We start from the raw sequence: 20316 nt of genomic DNA on the forward strand, positions 1-20316 counted from the left end.
GATAGAAAAATTTCCATACTAGTATTCGGAGGACTGCTTACAAACAGGCATGGGTAGAAGCAGCTACGACAGAGAATGCAATATCGGTGTTCAGAAGCACAGGAATCATCACGTTTAATCCTGATGTCATCCCCGAATATGTGTTTTTAACATCAGCTTCAGATCAACATCAGGAAAACAACGAACGACATGAAAACAGACCTATTTCACCTCTACCAAGTTGTTCGGACTGGCAAGAGATACCTAATCCCTCGGAAGAAGAACTGCAGACGAAGATAACGATCAGGGACTTGAACACATACGGGCTTAACCACAACTGGGCTGTTCGCAACGGGCGGAAAATCCACAGGAAAACATGCAGTCTTCATCAGAAGCAACAGATATGACTTCGACAATGGCAACAGAAGAATCAAATATAACCCCTGTCAAACTCTTGGACCACATTTCACCGATACCTATCCTAGATAAAGTTTCATCTGCAAGGAAGAAGTCCAGAGCTTTAGCTGAGGTTTTGACTTCTCCAGAAAACATCGACAACCTGCGAAACAGAAAACAGCAAAATGAGTCAGGGAAGAGTAGAGCAGATGTTAAAAAGGGGACCAAAGGAGAAACCGTAACCAAAGGAAAAACCGTAACCAAAGGAAAAACCGTAAACAAAGGAAAAACCGTAACCAAAGGAAAAACCGTAACCAAAGAGACTACCAAAGGAATTATCAGTCGACTCGTCGCTGGATATCCAATTGCATGACGATAATGACGACGTGGATGGTGAAGAGTGTTGTTGTGTAGGGTGCGGGGAACTGTACAGTTACACTAAAAAGGGATGTGGATTGGATCAAATGTAGTAGCTGCCAACATTGGCTGCGTGAAGACTGTTCAAAATATGAATCTATGCGTGACGTATGTGGCAAAAAGGAGGGGAAATAAGTTCACCATTTCACCCAAAGAGCATTCGCCAAAGGGCATTACATGGGTGAAATGGTGAAATTGATAAAAATAAGTATTGTTTATTTTTAACTTTTGTAGTGCCTTAAAGAGGATGTGGTACTGTTAATGTGTTACTTATGTATTTTGTGAAACGAGAGTGTTTTTGTTTAAATAAACAATTTCTTGTCTTCTACGAGGTCCAAATTTTTTGTTCACCATAATACCCTGATTTACACTACATGTGAAGTCCTCTCACCCCCATATCCACCAAGTAGGGATGATTAGGGTATATTACCCCCACAATATTTTTAGTGAAATTATTATGAAAATGAGTCATGTAGACATAAAATTTTATTGAAACTGCACGGGACGTTCCTGTGTTGAGCTTATACGCCACCTACGCATAGGAGACCATCAAACAAATATTCATTTTTATGTATTTGAGATCATAATGTTGCGCAGAAGTGCACAGGCGCTCGAGACCATCAAACAACCGGACCCATTACAGTCGTTGAATAACTGTGGCGAAATCGTTATGTGTAACGCAAATTACTTATCCTGTTAGTCTTCGTGGTAGTAGGAATAGTCCTAAGGGACGTCGCTTGATGATACCGCATTAGATATTGACAGATACGGCATATTTGTTCATACCTCTTCAGGCACGTCTTCCGCGCGATAACTTCTGCTCACCCGCGACATCCTCCTTCATTAATACAATTACTTTATGGAGGAAAAATGGAAGGAACATTAAGGTTCAATGTGCTGTCGACATCGAGCTCATTAGAGACGGAGCCCAAACTCGGATTTTTTCAAAGAGTGGAAGAAAGTCGGCCATATCTTTTCAAAGGAACTATTCCGGCTGTGCTGGAGCGATTTAGGGAAATGAAGGAAAAGCTAAAGAAGGATGGCTGGGCGCGGATTTGAACCGTCGTCCTTCCAAATGCGGGAGTCCAGCTTGCTAACTACTGCCCCATGACACTCGGTACACTTCTTCATGGAGAGTATATCTCCATATCATATGAAATTTAATCAAGTTGCAGGTAATCTCCCGAATGTAGCAATACTATCTACGTTTGTGTCAAAGGAATGGAAACTGTTTCTGCGCAGTAACGACACATCAAAGATTTATAGTTTTTTTTACGAGTAATGCCATGACAGAAATTCAGTTCTCTGCCACACCTGGAATCAAATTCTTCTCGGTATCCGTACTAGAAAGGTTGTTTCAAAAATACACTCCTGGAAATGGAAAAAAGAACACATTGACACCGGTGTGTCAGACCCACCATACTTGCTCCGGACACTGCGAGAGGGCTGTACAAGCAATGATCACACGCACGGCACAGCGGACACACCAGGAACCGCGGTGTTGGCCGTCGAATGGCGCTAGCTGCGCAGCATTTGTGCACCGCCGCCGTCAGTGTCAGCCAGTTTGCCGTGGCATACGGAGCTCCATCGCAGTCTTTAACACTGGTAGCATGCCGCGACAGCGTGGACGTGAACCGTATGTGCAGTTGACGGACTTTGAGCGAGGGCGTATAGTGGGCACGCGGGAGGCCGGGTGGACGTACCGCTACATCGATGTTGTCGCCAGTGGTCGGCGGAAGGTGCACGTGCCCGTCGACCTGGGACCGGACCGCAGCGACGCACGGATGCACGCCAAGACCGTAGGATCCTACGCAGTGCCGTAGGGGACCGCACCGCCACTTCCCAGCAAATTAGGGACACTGTTGCTCCTGGGGTATCGGCGAGGACCATTCGCAACCGTCTCCATGAAGCTGGGCTACGGTCCCGCACACCGTTAGGCCGTCTTCCGCTCACGCCCCAACATCGTGCAGCTCGCCTCCAGTGGTGTCACGACAGGCGTGAATGGAGGGACGAATGGAGACGTGTCGTCTTCAGCGATGAGAGTCGCTTCTGCCTTGGTGCCAATGATGGTCGTATGCGTGTTTGGCGCCGTGCAGGTGAGCGCCACAATCAGGACTGCATACGACCGAGGCACACAGGGCCAACACCCGGCATCATGGTGTGGGGAGCGATCTCCTACACTGGCCGTACACCACTGGTGATCGTCGAGGGGACACTGAATAGTGCACGGTACATCCAAACCGTCATCGAACCCATCGTTCTACCATTCCTAGACCGGCAAGGGAACTTGCTGTTCCAACAGGACAATGCACGTCCGCATGTATCCCGTGCCACCCAACGTGCTCTAGAAGGTGTAAGTCAACTACCCTGGCCAGCAAGATCTCCGGATCTGTCCCCCATTGAGCATGTTTGGGACTGGATGAAGCGTCGTCTCACGCGGTCTGCACGTCCAGCACGAACGCTGGTCCAACTGAGGCGCCAGGTGGAAATGACATGGCAAGCCGTTCCACAGGACTACATCCAGCATCTCTACGATCGTCTCCATGGGAGAATAGCAGCCTGCATTGCTGCGAAAGGTGGATATACACTGTACTAGTGCCGACATTGTGCATGCTCTGTTGCCTGTGTCTATGTGCCTGTGGTTCTGTCAGTGTGATCATGTGATGTATCTGACCCCAGGAATGTGTCAATAAAGTTTCCCCTTCCTGGGACAATGAATTCTCGGTGTTCTTATTTCAATTTCCATGAGTGTATTCATGCGAATCCACAAGAATTTTTATTTACCTGTCATAGCTAAAAGTCTAACTCGGGCCATATGTAGGCTGCCTGTAATGTGGTGGCTGTTTGGGGTCTCTCTGTTGCAGCTAGTCTCTCGCTTGGTGGTACATTACCCAATGTTTGTATGGTCTAGATGGCCGTAACACAGTAAAAAATGGCGTTTTGCTTCTGCATTTCAACACAGATATTATTCACTTAAGACAGTGAGGTGCTATTTTCGTCGAGAGTACAGCACTGGAGTTGCTCATGCGTAAGCGGCGTACAGATTTGGAATTACGCCATTAGCAACATTGCTTGATCTCAGATTAAGGTTTTTCTTAAACATCTGTACTTGAGTGGTCCCTTCTATTTTCTGCTTTACTGTGAGAAACGATTATCATCCTACCTACCTCGTGAAATGGGCGTATCACGTGCCGTACAATGTGTCTAAATTCTCAAATTTTTAGCACAAATTTGAATGATTGACTTTTCCTTTATTTCGAAGAATTAAGACAGAAAAACTAGTAACATCGATTTTGACTCGTTGCAGCGATGCGATCCTAGGAATATATTTCATACGAATAACTCGCTCCGTATACTGTTTACGCACGCTCCACAGTCGGTATTGATTATACGTTTTGGTTATGGGAGAAGGAGGGAATGAGAGAGGTACTGCTACATTACACAGTAGTCTTTTTTAGGAAAAAACCAACTTCACGTCGTGCGAGACACCATCGCGTGATACTGCGAAAAGCACAGCGTGTGACCATTTGATATTTCAGGATTGTTGTCATATTGTTGGTTCACCGTCTAATGATTAGAACCTGCCGAGTAACTGCCGGCCTTTGAAGACGAGTGGTTCTAGGTGTTTCGGTCAGGAACCGCGCGACTTCTACGATCGCAGGTTCGAATCCTGCCTCGGGCATGGATGTGTGTGATGTCCTTAGGATATTTAGGTTTAAGTAGTTCTACGTTCTATGGGACTGATGACCTCAGATGTTAAGTCGCATAGCGCTCAGAGCTATTCGAACCATTTACCGCCATTCGAAACATTTGCCGAGTAACTATTCTATTGTGCTGATGCATTACTTCGTCGAACATTTCCTATGGTAGACACTTAAATCTTTTTTAGTCAGTTTAGAACTGACTGTCTCTAGGGACCTTGTAGTCGACGCGACGCTAAACCCTAATGTCCCTTCTTTCCTTCAGTCTATAACTGAGGGCTCTATCAAGATGTAAACAACAATCAGTAATTGTATTACATATGCAAAAATAAAGTTGTAGCTTTGAGATATGGGTAATCAGAAAATTGGAAAATATCTACAGCAGTACCAAAAGCACAGCGTTTGGACGGACGACTGTGGAACTGAGTGGAGTGTACAGTAATGAAGCGAATGGTTCACCTCAACGACGATTCTGTCCCGTTGAGCCTGTAGTTAATTACAAAATGCATGAAACATTTGATTCTACTGAAGCACTTTACTGTAGATAAAATACTGACGGAAATTATGTTGCCAAGGAACGTATACATGTCTGGAGTCTACACGAGCAATAAATACTAGTTTCAGAATTTTACAATGTAAAAGAACACGCAACATGATACTTAAAATTTTTTTCAATTATTTAACACTTCAAAGTTACTTAGCGTAAGTAAAACATGTAGCTAAAAGCTTGTTAAATATTTAAACTCTTATGCCTGTAATAATGGTAACTATAACCAATTAATGATGTAAAATCGATGGTAGTTAAACTATTTTTAATGACAGGTACTTAACATCTCGTGACGTCTGAAATAATCGGCATATGGGATTTATAATGTAGTAAAATTCATCTCTATGAGAGTACTTACTGCAGTTAAATTCGTCACTCTTGTCCCAGCAGTCAAATCTCAAATCACATTGGCTTTCAATAGGGATACATTGGCCATTGCTGCACGTGAATTCGTTTTTAGAACACGGGATCCGTTCTGTAAAAAAATTCATGTTGTATGTTAGTTTCAACTTTCACGAAGTGTCTGCCTAAGGATCAACTAAATACATTGCCAACTAATTACAAGTAAGCATATCTGGGCATCGCACTCGTTATTTAAGCAGCTATAGCAAATTGGAAGCAATGATGGTTACCCTATGCAAACATTCAGTTTAGAAAACCGTTATTTAAGCTGTCATAGTAGGAAAATGTTTGGTCGCAGTGTGCGAGTGTGTGTGTGTGCGTGTCGGTGGCAGCTCAGCTGACACACACAGAGACTCACCGCAGCCGTCCTCGTCCTCGCCCAGCAGGCAGTCCCACTTGAAGTCGCAGCGCAGCTCCTGCGGCACCATCCGGCCCTCGGAGCACGTGAACCACTTCCCCGTCAGGACCACAGACGACGACGCTGTGGGCAGTGGCACCGACACATTAAGGAAGCGCACCAGGTTGTTCGCCGCACCTGGCGACTATATAGTGATCTTAAAGAACGGTTTTATTGTATTGTATTGTATTGCTTACAGCAGCCTGTTCTTCATCACACATTCTACGCCGGTGTAGATTTCACTTACAGAAATCTAGCTGGACAGTCAGTGCTTCGGCTATCTTCCCCGTGTAATGGTACTTGAATTACGCAACCATTACGGCACCTCACCTGAACCTCTCGAAACCAGCTATATTCTACTTTGTTTCTGTTAACTACTTAACATACACTCCTGGAAATGAAAAAAGAACACATTGACACCGGTGTGTCAGACCCACCATACTTGCTCCGGACACTGCGAGAGGGCTGTACAAGCAATGATCACACGCACGGCACAGCGGACACACCAGGAACCGCGGTGTTGGCCGTCGAATGGCGCTAGCTGCGCAGCATTTGTGCACCGCCGCCGTCAGTGTCAGCCAGTTTGCCGTGGCATACGGAGCTCCATCGCAGTAGCATGCCGCGACAGCGTGGACGTGAACCGTATGTGCAGTTGACGGACTTTGAGCGAGGGCGTATAGTGGGCATGCGGGAGGCCGGTTGGACGTACCACCGAATTGCTCAACACGTAGGGCGTGAGGTCTCCACAGTACATCGATGTTGTCGCCAGTGGTCGGCGGAAGGTGCACGTGCCCGTCGACCTGGGACCGGACCGCAGCGACGCACGGATGCACGCCAAGACCGTAGGATCCTACGCAGTGCCGTAGGGGACCGCACCGCCACTTCCCAGCAAATTAGGAACACTGTTGCTCCTGGGGTATCGGCGAGGACCATTCGCAACCGTCTCCATGAAGCTGGGCTACGGTCCCGCACACCGTTAGGCCGTCTTCCGCTCACGCCCCAACATCGTGCAGCCCGCCTCCAGTGGTGTCGCGACAGGCGTGAATGGAGGGACGAATGGAGACGTGTCGTCTTCAGCGATGAGAGTCGCTTCTGCCTTGGTGCCAATGATGGTCGTATGCGTGTTTGGCGCCGTGCAGGTGAGCGCCACAATAAGGACTGCATACGACCGAGGCACACAGGGCCAACACCCGGCATCATGGTGTGGGGAGCGATCTCCTACACTGGCCGTACACCACTGGTGATCGTCGAGGGGACACGAATAGTGCACGGTACATCCAAACCGTCATCGAAGCCATCGTTCTACCATTCCTAGACCGGCAAGGGAACTTGCTGTTCCAACAGGATAATGCACGTCCGCATGTATCCCGTGTCACCCAACGTGCTCTAGAAGGTGTAAGTCAACTACCCTGGCCAGCAAGATCTCCGGATCTGTCCCCCATTGAGCATGTTTGGGACTGGATGAAGCGTCGTCTCACGCGGTCTGCACGTCCAGCACGAACGCTGGTCCAACTGAGGCGCCAGGTGGAAATGGCATGGCAAGCCGTTCCACAGGACTACATCCAGCATCTCTACGATCGTCTCCATGGGAGAATAGCAGCCTGCATTGCTGCGAAAGGTGGATATACACTGTACTAGTGCCGACATTAAGCATGCTCTGTTGCCTGTGTCTATGTGCCTGTGGTTCTGTCAGTGTGATCATGTGATGTATCTGACCCCAGGAATGTGTCAATAAAGTTTCCCCTTCCTGGGACAATGAATTCACGGTGTTCTTATTTCAATTTCCAGGAGTGTATTTCTGAGACAACGTTCAGATTTTATTTCATATGTGATACATCAATATGTTTATATTTCAATGATATTATTCTTATGTGTATCCTTTCTTTGGTCACTATGATCTTTGACGTCCTTGTAACTCTGATTTTTGGGCGCGTAAGCGATAGTTAGTTAGTTGTTGAGTTGTTAGAGAGTCGGACGCCTTGGAAGTAATGTAGGAAAGACGCATATTGTCGTCAGCTTATAAAATGTGAACTTTAACAGTGACAGTGAGACTCAAATGGTTCAAATGGCTCTGAGCACTATGGGACTTAACATCTGAGGTCATCAGTCGCCTAGAACTTAGAACTACTTAAACCTAACTAACCTAAGGACAGCACACAACACCCAGTAATCACGAGGCAGAGAAAATCCCTGACCCTGCCGGGAATCGAACCCGGGAACCCGGGCGTGGGAAGCGAGAACGCTACCGCACGACCACGAGATGCGGACAGTGACTGTGAGGAAGATGTTTTCAAGTATGTTTGGTGTTGTGAAGTGATGTTTGTGTGTCACGTGATATTTCAATAAAAGTAATTAAAAGGAAGTGTAACTTAATTTCGGAGTGCTGATTATTTTTTTACATCACCATTGTCCAGCAAAAGTGTAATCTTGAAGGATGGTTTGTGAAGGGCATCTACATAACTTTTGAATATAGCAGAATAAAATATAGGTCTTTTTGCATCCGAGCTTGGAATCCACCTAGATTTTCAACGATTGAGCCATGATTTTTCGACGAGACCAGCGTGGGAAGCACAAAAACATTGGGGGCCTAGCTTTTTAATTATTACATGAAATGACTTTATTAACTGTGCTCTAATGATATCTGCCACATAATATGACTGTTGTTGCCCGAAAAAGCAGTATTTAGCAGCGTGAGCAACACCACAACCTTATTAAATTCTGGCCTTTGTTGTGGTAGGGTTGTTAGACCCGGCACGGTGTTCATCCGAAACGGTAGCTCCATGCGGACGAGCATTCCCCTCCATAAAGAGAACTCTCGCGAACTGTTTTTCTGAACCTTGTCATATGTGTTTCCAGTTTGCCTCCGGGAGGTAGAATAATTTCTGGCTACCAAGGAAGACGTGCGGGTTGAAACGTGCAATTGCAGAAAAACATAATGGCCTCCTCACCCGGGTTCCACTACCATTAACGTGCACTCCCTCTTTCTATGAGATCGAGACAGGTGGCGCAGTTTATGACACTGGACTCGCAATTGGGAGGACCAGTGATAAATTCAGAGTAGTGGACGTGAAGCTTCTTTTCCTCGTTCTGCGTTTTTCCGGTAATGTTTCACTTAACTCTCTCTCTCTCTCTCTCTCTCTCTCTCTCTCTCTCTGTCTCTTCCACAAAAGTGTGATAGGAGGAATAACGAAGGAAGATTAGTGGTTTTCCGTCCAGTCGACGAATATGACACCCGAAGCATTATAAAAACTGAAACCGCACGAAACGGGCGAATTCCTGCGTAGTCCTGAGCTCGATGTGTGATACACAGACCAACTGCTCTTAATCTCTGACTGCCAATAACTCGAGCAAGTGTAAGCATTTCTTATGTTGTTGGAATTCACCTTGCAGTTTAAGTCTCTCATCGGGAATGTTGCGTGTTTACCCTTGGCAGATTCTGCGTAGAGCCTATGTCGAAAATTATCTGCACAGAATTATTCATAAGTACCCATGGGGTGTCAAAAGAACACAAACTCCTACAAACACACAAATGCCACTCTGGTTTTATATTTTAAACAGGAATGCTTGTTCGTATTTGTAAGCTCATGTATTCTACTTATATGAAAGTAACATCTTTACATTAAATCGTAATTTATTATTTACAAAGTAAAGGTTGCCCATTAATTGTATTTGGTTCTCCTGTTTGCTGTGGATCTGAAGATGGTGACCACTGACTGAAATCGATAATCTGACGACAACGATGGTCGTCGCGGGCTGCGAAGAGAGAAACAAATTATACGGAAAGTAGACACATATCATTGTCTGGCGCAGCTTTCCAAACTTTTAACTCAGACTACAAGTGCTAAGAGTGACGCGATTTGTGTCGCAGAGCAGGTCCATATCTGCGTCACTGACACAAGTTTATAAGAAAAGTACGACAGCGGTTCAGTTTGGAAATCTGGTCACTGCTTTGCAGGTGCGACCTAATAAATATGTCAAGATCGAGATGCTGAAACAACGTTTACAAAAAGTTGTCGGCAATGGCCACATGTATTCCCATCTGGTTAAAAGTTTTACTATAGAATTTACTGAGACACGTGCAATTTCTTTAAATAAATAGATATGGTTCGTAATATTACTGACAAACGCACAACGGCAAGTTACCATAATATAATGTTTGTTAATGTTTCTTTATAAGTTTTTTCTAAAAGAAGCATAACACAAGATAACACCAAGCAAGCTGACTCATCAGTGAGTCGCCCTGTCGTATTATATTCGCAGATTAAGTGTAATTTCGTTGCCCTTGGAATTCTGGGCTTTGCGTACATTTTTTTTAATTTGTCTCCGCGTGTATTCGCAAGCAGCATATTACTGTAATTATCTCTTCTAGAGCTCTAGAATGCATAACAGAGAACTACTTTCATATTTAAATCAAAAAGCAACTTTGTCTTAATAAATCGGTATAAATTTTTTTGTGTTAATCACTAACAAAGTAATTGCCCTGTGTTAATTACCATTTCTCGAAAAGCTGTTGACGATATTGTGAATGATTCGTGGTATGTTTGAGGTATCCACCCAAGGAAGCACCTACTGTTGTACAGGCATGGAATAAAAGCTCTCCGTCTTCAGGCCACCAGTGGCCCATTGGGACCATCCGATCACCGTGTCATCCTCAGCTGAGGATGCGGATAGAGAGGCGTGTGGTCAGCACACTGCTCACAGGCATGGAATAGCTGATGTTAATGCATAGGGTTAGCAATACAATTTCTCTGCTACTATGTATCAACTATTTTGTTGTCACTGGCAGTCAGAGGTTGAAGAAACCATTCCGAGGTGTTTACCGCCTGTCACTTTCAGTGATGGCACAAAAAAATGTGGCCTCTATCTTATCACCATTTTACATTCTTCTCAAAGCAACAAAATTTTATTTATTTTTCAGTCTCAAATTATTTTTATTTAGAAAAAGTATTACTCCCTGCTAGATGTCGCAGATAGAAAAATAAAATTACACACACAGAAACGATGACAAACGAAAAGCGTAGTAGAGACGACCTGTTTTAAAATATCGAGTGACAGTTCTTTAAATTTCCAATGAATAAATAAATACCCACGTTACGGAGAGCTCTACATGTAAGACTTGTTTCCCTGTAAATTCGCTATTGTGGCTACACCAATAAGTCCTGCCTTAATTACTTGCAGGGTTGTCATATCCACTGCTAACCTCTAGCAGTGCTCACGCTTTCTGACCGAGCAGTTTTCGCAGTACCGGGAAAAACCTTACTTACAAACTCCTTTCACAGCTAACTGACACGCTAAATAGCTGCACATGTCATTTGTGTAAGCTCTGCGAGTTTATAATACTTTAAATTGTATGTCTCACAATGTAAACTGAGGTCTCGATCGTAATGTAAATACAGTAATGTTAACGGCCGATAAACAGAGAGACAGAGATAGCGTCGGCGTATGTTCGGTAGCATTATAATAAGAACGCTGTTACGCCTTTAACTTTTAGCAACAACATTACACCTAACCGCCACTTTTTGCTCGCCAAAGCTTCCCCCACTATGCCACCAGCATTTATTAACAGATATGTATCTATGCACGTCCCCTATAAATAAACTACTACCGGACTACATTCTGATGAACCACGTATCCATAAAATTCTTCGATAAGCAGTTTCTTTCCCCTTTATTGCATTTCGATTTCCCCACCCCCCACTCCCCTCCGTCGAGGGGGAGGGGGGCGGACTGGCAGCAGCGTAATATGCTGCTCTACAGCCTACAGAAAAGTTGAAAATACATAACGAGAATATAAACAAAACAAGAAAAAAGGCGATGAAACGGTGACATTATAAAACAAAACTGTAAAATGGCGTGAAGTTGTGGAATTTAAAATATAAAAACACAGCGGTGACGATGCGGATGAAGACACACAATAAGTAGACAGGTACAATTAAAAAACAAAGTGACAGTCTGGTTTGTGTTCGCACGAGATGACAAACACAACTCAATCACCTAAGCAGTCTGTTTATTCTAGGAATTTCTCTGTTGAACTGTACTCTTGTCAACAAGAATTGCTGAGTTAGTATCTCTGTTGCTCTTTATACACTATGTCAACAAAAGTATCCGGGCACCCCCAAAAACATACGTATGTCATATTAGGTGCATTGTGGTGCCACCTACTGCCCGGTACCCCATATCAGTAGTCGTTAGACATCGTGAGAGAGCAGAATGGGGCGCTCCGCGGAACTCACGAACTTCGAACGTGGTCACGTGATTGGGTGTCGCTTGTGTCATACGCCTGTACGGGAAATTTCCACACTCCTAAACATCCGTAGGTCCACTGTTTCCGATGTGATAGTGAAGTGAAAAAGTAAAGGGAGACGTACAGCACAAAAGTGTACAGGCCGACCTCGTCTGTTCACTGACAGAGGCCGTCGACAGTTGAAGAGGGTCGTAATGTGTAATAGTTAGATATCTATCCAGACCATCACACAAGAATTCCAAACTGCATCAGGATCCACCGCAAGTACTATGACAGTTATGTGGGAGGTGAGATATCTTGGATTTCATGGTCGAGCGGCTGCTCATAAACCACAGATCTCGCCGGTAAATGCCAAACGACGCCTCGCTTGGTGTAAGGAGGGTGAAAAATGAACGATTGAACAGTGCAAATACGTTGTGTGGAGTGACGAATCACGGTACACAATGTGGCGATCCGATGGCAGGTTGTGCGTCTGGCGAATGCACGGTGAACATCTGCCAGCGTGTGTAGTGCCAACAGTAAAATTAGGAGGCGGAGGTGTTATGGTGTGGTCGTGTTTTTCACGGAGGGGGTTTGCACCCCTTGTTGTTACACGTGGCACTATCACAGCACAGGCCTCCATTGATGTTTTGATCGCCTTATTGCTTCCCACTGTTGGAGAGCTAGTCGGGGATGGCGATTGCATCTTTCAACACGATCGAGCATCTGTTCATAAAGCACGGCCTGTGGCGGAGTAGTTACACGACAATAACATTCCTGTAATGGTCTGGCCTGCACAGAGTCTTGACCTGAATCGTACAGAACACCTTTGGGAGTTTTGGAACTTCGAATTCGGGCCAGGCCTCACCGACCTACATCGATATCTCTCTTCAGTGCAGCAATCCGTGAAGAATCTGCTGCCATTCCCCAAGAAACCTTCCAGCACCTGATTGAACGTATTCCTGCGAAAGTGGAAGCTCTCATCAAGGCTCAGGTTGGGCGAACACCATACTAAATTCCAGCATTACCGATGGAGGGTGCTACGAACTTGTAAGTCACTTTCAGCCAGGTATCCGGATACGTCTGATCAAGTAGTGTAGTTAGCAGAAATTGCTACCTGAGAGCACGCTTCATGATTTTTACGTCGTCGAACTCAGCATTGTTGTCCGCTTCTCCTTCCCATAAACAAATTTAGAGAAGATAGCAGCACTTTTTCTGACCTGTGCATCAACACATTTTCGATTACATTCCGCTTGTTCCGCGAGGCAACAGTGCCCATAACACTGATTTATCTCGGAGTCTCCGCTCTTTCAGGGGCGATGGCTGTCGATGTTAACCAACTATTTTAAGACGCGTAGTAGCTGGCTACGACAGCACTTCTCGTTCTGAGGAACGCAGTTAGTTAAATGAGTTCTCGCTATATAGCATGAAACTGGATATCACACTTTTCGTTTTCGTATTGTTGGCACATTACCGTTCGTTTGCTGGCTTGCAGCGGTTTTGCCTGATTTATTTGGTGATGTTTTGAGTATCAGAGTTTTCTCATATATACTATTTTCATTTTCAAGTAACTGTTATCATACGTCATTTTTTTTCATGCCAAAGAATTTCAATGCATTAGTTAAGTGAGACTTTTGATATTCTTGTTTCTTTAATCTTGGTTAGTGCTGCTAACCATCGCGCAACCGGGGTACAACTAGGTTCAAATGATAATTAAATCAACACCCTAGCTGCAAACAGGCTTTGATATACAGCGCTGGGGACATGTTGAAAATGTGTGTGCCCCCACCGGGACTCGAACAGGGGATCTCTTGCTTACAGGACAGACGCTCTATCCATCTGAACCGCAGAGGGTACACACGATAGTTCGCCTACAGGGACTTACCTCTTGCATGCTCCCCGTGAGACCCACATTCCCAACATGTCCACACCACTACATTCCTAATCCGCCTAATAGATGTTTGCTCATCACACTCATTACTTGTGGCAGATTAATCTACCATGTCCCGTACGAGTTGGGGCATAGTATGTGCGTTCGCCAAGAAGGTCAATGGCCGGGTAGCCATATTTTAACTATATATGAAGGTAGTATCTCTTCCCGAAAGAACAGGTACCATCTGTTCTTCGGGAACAGATACTATCTTCATATATAGCTACAACTAGGTATTACAATTACGAACAACTTAAATTGGAAGGAACACATAGAAAATGTTGTGGGGAATGCTAACCAAGAGTGCGTTTTATTGGCAGGACACTTAGAAAATGCAACAGATCTACTAAGTAGACTGCCTACACTACGCTTGTCCGTCCTCCTTTAGAATACTGCTGCGCCGTGTGGGATCCTTACCAGATAGGACTGACGGTGTACATCGATAAAGTTCAAAGAAGGGCAGCACGTTTTGTATTATTGCGAAATATTGGAGAGAGTGTCACAGAGATGATACAGGATTTGGGCTGGACATCATTAAAAGAAAGACGTTTTTCGTTGCGACGGAATCTTCTCACGAAATTCCTGTCACCAACTTTCTCCTCCGAACGAAAAAAATTTTGTTGACACCGACCTACATAGGGAGAAATGATCACCACGATAAAATAAGGGAAATCAGAGCTCGTGCAGAAAGATATAGGTGTTCATTCTTTCTGCGCGCTATACGGGCTTGGAATAATAGAGAATTGTGAAGGTGGTTCGATGAACCCTCTGCAAGGCACTTAAATGTGATTTGCAGAGTATCCATGTAGATGTAGATGTAGAACTTTCATTCGTTACCACATTAAAATATTTGGTGATTTTTTTTAGTAATAAAGTGGTAAAATATGTAACAGTTCACGTCAATAAGATTGCCACAAAATAGGGAAGTATTTCACCAAAACTACTGAAGATCAGAGATATCTAAAATATCAATGTATTTATGAATGTCAAAAATTACCAAGTTATTGAGCTTACCGATCCTCATCTCCAGATTTAATTAATCATATATACGTGGGTTGATGACTGTAAAACGATTCCGTTTTATCCTGAGTCCACACACATTCAAATGAGAACTTGATGATGTCTAAAGTAGGACAGACCGATTTTGACAAGCTATAGAATTAGGCCACTTGTTGAAATTTCGATAAAAGATTTGCAAAATGCTATCGACCTTATCAAAAAGCATTTAATGAAGAAATTAAGAGCTAGAGCTCAATGGCAGAGTAAATAAGGAGAAGGGCTATGAGAGACGGTATGAAATGTGGATGCTGTATGGTGAATATACATATAATTTGAAGTTCCTAATTTATACAAATAAATTAACGAAGGAAAAACTAGAAATGTGAGTGGGAACACAGATAGTGAGAGACTGGTGTGTTCAACATGTAATGTGTCTCTTCGCCTACCAAAAGGCAAAACTTGCTTTTAGACATTTCAGTCTCAATACTAATGTAGCTGTGAGCTGCTTGTGTAAATAATATCCTAAGAAATCTTTTTCATTCCACCAGTCGCCGTCTGTCAACAAATAAATATTATGGGCGGCGGTTAACAAATGGTTCAAATGGCTCTGAGCGTTATGGGACTTAACTTCTGAGGTCATCAGTCCGCTGGAACGTACTTAAACCTAACCAACCTAAGAACATCACACACATCCATGCCCGAGGCAGGATTCGAACTTGCGACTGCTGCGGTCGCGTGGTTCCAGACTGTAGCGCCTAGAATCGCTCGGCTACATCGGCCGGCGGCGGTTAACAGAGGTAACCACAATGTAACTGCTTATAATTAAAGAAGTGGGCAAAATATTGTAAAACTACATTAAAATAAATTGTTCTGTTTGTTAAGAAGTTTTATAATTTTGAACAATCATATCTTTTCTTTCAAAAAAATATTCTTGCCCCTCAAAGAGTTTAGGCTGCGCTTTGGCGGACGGACGTCTGCGGCCAATTAAGGCCAGATAACGATGCTACTGCCTGTTACGCTGTTGTGTAATGTTCTGTGTGCTGCCCATTAAGGTGCCAATTATCTGGCGACATGTAATGTCATACGACATTTTGATCTGTTCAGAACTATAGCTGAACGAATATTTGGTTCTGACTGCGAAATATCTTAACCTCGGATTTTTGTTATTTTGGAAGATACATTTTACCGAAGGTGAAGATTCAGAGTTTGAACTTCAAATTTCAAAAATCAAAACATCTGATAGCAGGATAACGGTGTCAGCTCTATGCTCATTTACGATGCTTTCTCCCTATCTGCCTCGGCTGACGAAAAAGGACTGCCGCTGTTTGGTAATCGCCTCATGTATGTGCGCTGTTGTGTGGATTAATAAAATTTTCTCTAAGCGCCTTATGTAAAATAGAAGAATGTATGGGATGGGGGAAATATAAATTAACAACAAGCACCTTTCACGTGACGACCAGAAGATCGAAAGGTTTTCATAGCTAGTCTTTAATTTCAGCCATTCGTGTACTGTTTAGTTATTCTATGTGTAAGGCATCGGCATCTGTCTGCCGCTGCTGACTCTTCCAGGTAATCGTGACGTTGATTAAGAGAAGTGTGAAGAAGGCATGGTACCTTCGTACAAGTATACACCATCGGCAGGTATGTATGTTGTTAGAGTTGCAACTCTCTGTGGCAGTGCATTAGTCTTGTTATGTTTAGTGCTATTACCAGCCGTGGTAGGGTATGCAAGGGACGTGACAAGCGTCATATCTTGTGCGATCACTACGGAAGAAACAGAGATGCCGCGTACTCGTGTGAGGGAGCGTCCTCAGCACACGGCAGTGTTTGAAAGGGGCTTCATTGCGGTTCTCTACTTGACCAGCTGGTCCAATAGTGGGTATCCTGATTTGTGGGGCACTCGGATGTGACAGTGGTCCGACTTCAGACTGTAAGGGAAAGTGAAGGCCTGTGTTCCGGCCTATCGCATCTGACAACTACAATGCAGGATCGCCGTATTGTGCACCAAGAACATCGTAACCTCTTCGAATCTGTGCCAGGACTCCGTGCAACATTCTGTGTGCCTGAGACTAGCAACAGTTCACTCAGAGAATTACCGTTCCCTGCGTAGCCTGCCGGTAGCACAACGACACAAATGGCCGAGGTGCCATTGGCAGAAAGCATGGACTATTGATGAATGGCGTCGTATTCATATTTCCTTTCCCGCGTTCTGGGCGCTTCACTTTCTTTGGCAGGACATTTAAAATCCGTAAACACTGTAGAACAATAAGAACAAGATAGAAGTGTTACTACACCATTCTCAATCTCTGTCATGCTACATGAACTGAGAAACCGGTAAATATGAAAAAACCTTTATTCAGAAGTACTTCTTCATCTACATCTACGTGATTACTCTGCTATTCACAATAAAGTGCCTGGCAGAGGGTTCAATGAACTACCTTCCAGCTGTCTCTCTACCATTTCACTCTCGAACGGCACGCGGTAAAAAATTTTCTGTTCGAGCCCTGATTTCTCTTATTTTATTATGATGATCATTTCTTCCTATGTAGGTGGGTTCCAACAGAATGTTTTCCCAATTGAGGAGAGAACTGGTGAATGAAATTTCATGAGAAGATCCCGTCGCAACGAAAATGCCTTTGTTTAAAAACTGCCACTCCAATTCACGTATCATGTCTGTGACACTATCTCCCCTATTTCGCGATAATACAAAACGAGCTGCCCTTCTTTGTAGTTTTTCGATGTCATCCGTCAGTCCCATCTGATGCGGATCCCACACCGCACAGCAATACTTCAGAATAGGGCGGACAAGCGTGGTACAAGCATTTTCTTTAGTAGACCTAAGTTGAAACGTCCCCTTTGAACAATTATACAAGACTGTGCTTAAACTGACACACAATATTTTTAGCGCAACGCAATCTGACTATCAAAGATCCCTGCAAAAGAATGGCCCTGAGTAACATTAAACTATACCTTTCAGAAATCACTTACCCCACAAAAATCTTCGTTACTCGAACTACTGCAATACAGCGAGCGCCACTACTGCCAGCTAAATAAAAGATTCAAACTACGGAAGGCACTAACTACTGATAGGGATAGTTAGCAAATGAAAGATATTAATAGAGAACAAAAAATGTATTTACCTTAATATCATCACAAGTCATAATATATGTAATTTCAAAACTCCGCCATCTCTCTCCTCACATCCACCACTGCTGGTGGCTCACCTCTAACTGCGCAATGCTACGCGCTGTTCACATCCAGCTGCCCAACACTACAATGGCAGACAACAATGCAAACTAGCCACAGACTGCACACAGCACAGCCAGTGATTTTCATATAGAGCGCTACGTAACGTTGCCAATAAGAAAACATAAACAGCCTACTTACAAAGTGTTCTACCAATGAATCGCAGTCTTTTTTTGCTCTACCCACAATATTATCTATGTGCTAGTTCCAATTTAGATTATTTGTAATTGTAATGCCTAAGTATTTAGTTGAATTTACAGCCTTCGGGCTTCTGTGACTTATCGTGTAATCTAAATTTAACGTATTTCTTTTAGTACTCATGTGGATAATTTCACACTTTCCTTTACTCAAGGTCAATTCCCACTTTTCGCACCATACAGATATCTTATCTAAATCATTTTGCAATTCGTTTTGGTCATCCGATGACTTCACAACACGGCAAATGACAGCATGATCTGCAAACAATCTATGACGGCTACTCAGATTGTCTCCTATGTTGTTAATATAGATCAGGAACAATAGTGGGCCTATAACACTTCCCTGGGGAACGCCGGGTATTAGTTCTGTTTTACTGGATGACTTTCCGTCTATTACTAAAAACTGTGACCTTTCTGACAGGAAATCACGAATCCAGTGGCACAACTGAGGCGATATTCCATAGGTACGCAGTTTGGTTAGAAGAAGCTTGTCATGAACGGTGTCAAAAGCCCTCTGGAAATCTAGAAATGTGAAATCAATTTGACATCTCCTGTCGATAGCACTCATAACTTCATGAGTATAAAGAGTTAGTTGTGCTTCGCAAGAACGATATTTTCTGGATCCGTGCTATGTGTCAATAAATCGTTTTCTTCGATGTACTTCATAATGTTCGAATACAATATATGTTCCAAAACCCTACATCAAATCGACGTTAGTGATATGGGCCTGTCAATGAGCGGAGTACTCTTACTTCCCTTTTCGGGTATTGGTGTCGCCTGAGCAATTTTCCAATCTTTACGTATGGATATTTCTGTGAGCGAGCGGTTGTATATAATTGCTAACTATGGAGCTATTTTATCAGCATACTCTGAGGGGAGCCTCACTATTATACAGTCTGGACCGAGGCCTTGCCTTTATTAACTGATTTAAGCTGCTTCGTTACTCCGAGGATATCTGCTTCTATGTCTCTCATCTTGGCAGTTGTTGTTGGTTGGAATTCAGGAATATTTACTTCGTCTTCTTTGGTAAAGGAGTTTCGGAAAACCGTGTCTAATAACTCTGATTTAGTGGCACTTTCATCAGTGACTTCACGCTTGTTATCACGCAGTGAGGGTATTGTTTGACCCTTGTCACTGGTGTGCTTTTGTATGACCAGAATCTCTTTAAGTTTTCTGCCAGATTTCCAGACAGAGTTCTGTTGTGCAAATTATTAAAAGCAAGTACGCTTTATATTTCTAACTTCGGCAAAACTTTGTCAGTCTTGGGGATTTTGCATTCTTTTAAATTTGGCATGCTTTTTTTGCTGCTTCTGCAACAACGATCTGACCCGTTTTGTGTACCATGGGGGATCAGTGCCATCACTTATTAATTTATGTTGTATGTATCTCTCAATTGCTGTCGATACTATCACTCTGAAATCATTCCTAAACTTTTCTACGCTTACCTGACCAGAAGGAGTGAAGACTGTCCCTTTTTAAATAGATATACTTTGCGTTTCTTTTTTATGGTAGTAGGTGTTACGGCATTCAGCCTAGCAGCAACTGCCTTGTGGTCGCTAATCCCTGTATTCGTCACGGAACTCGCTATTTGTCCAGGAATATTTGTTGCTAAGAAGTCAAGTATGCTTTCGCAACCATTTACGATTCGTGTGGGCTCATGAACTATTGTTCATAATAATTTTCTGGGAAAGCATTCAGTACGATTTCGGATGACGTTTCATGCCTGCCGCCAGCTTTCAACGTATAATTTTTTCCAGCATATCGAGGATAGATTGAAGTCACCACCGCCTATAATTGTATGAGTGGGGTACCTATTTGAAATGAGACTCAAGTTTGAACTGTTCACCAACTACATCTTCTGAATGGGGCAGGGGGGGGGGAGG

At 43.8% G+C, this 20316-nt stretch overlaps 1 protein-coding gene across 1 annotated transcript in view; it reads right to left on the minus strand.

The window, feature by feature from the left end:
• LOC126154853 (G-protein coupled receptor GRL101-like) overlaps nt 1-20316 on the minus strand; it is a 373478-nt gene that overhangs the window by 217191 nt on the left and 135971 nt on the right. The window contains exons 8-9 of the mRNA XM_049916191.1: nt 5801-5923; nt 5399-5515 (exon numbers count right to left, since the gene is read on the minus strand). Of these exons, the coding sequence (XP_049772148.1) occupies nt 5399-5515; nt 5801-5923 (240 nt within the window). The remainder of the gene's footprint in view (nt 1-5398; nt 5516-5800; nt 5924-20316) is intronic.

Source organism: Schistocerca cancellata, chromosome 2, assembly GCF_023864275.1.
Source record: "Schistocerca cancellata isolate TAMUIC-IGC-003103 chromosome 2, iqSchCanc2.1, whole genome shotgun sequence".
Classification (NCBI taxonomy): Eukaryota; Metazoa; Arthropoda; class Insecta; order Orthoptera; family Acrididae; genus Schistocerca; species Schistocerca cancellata.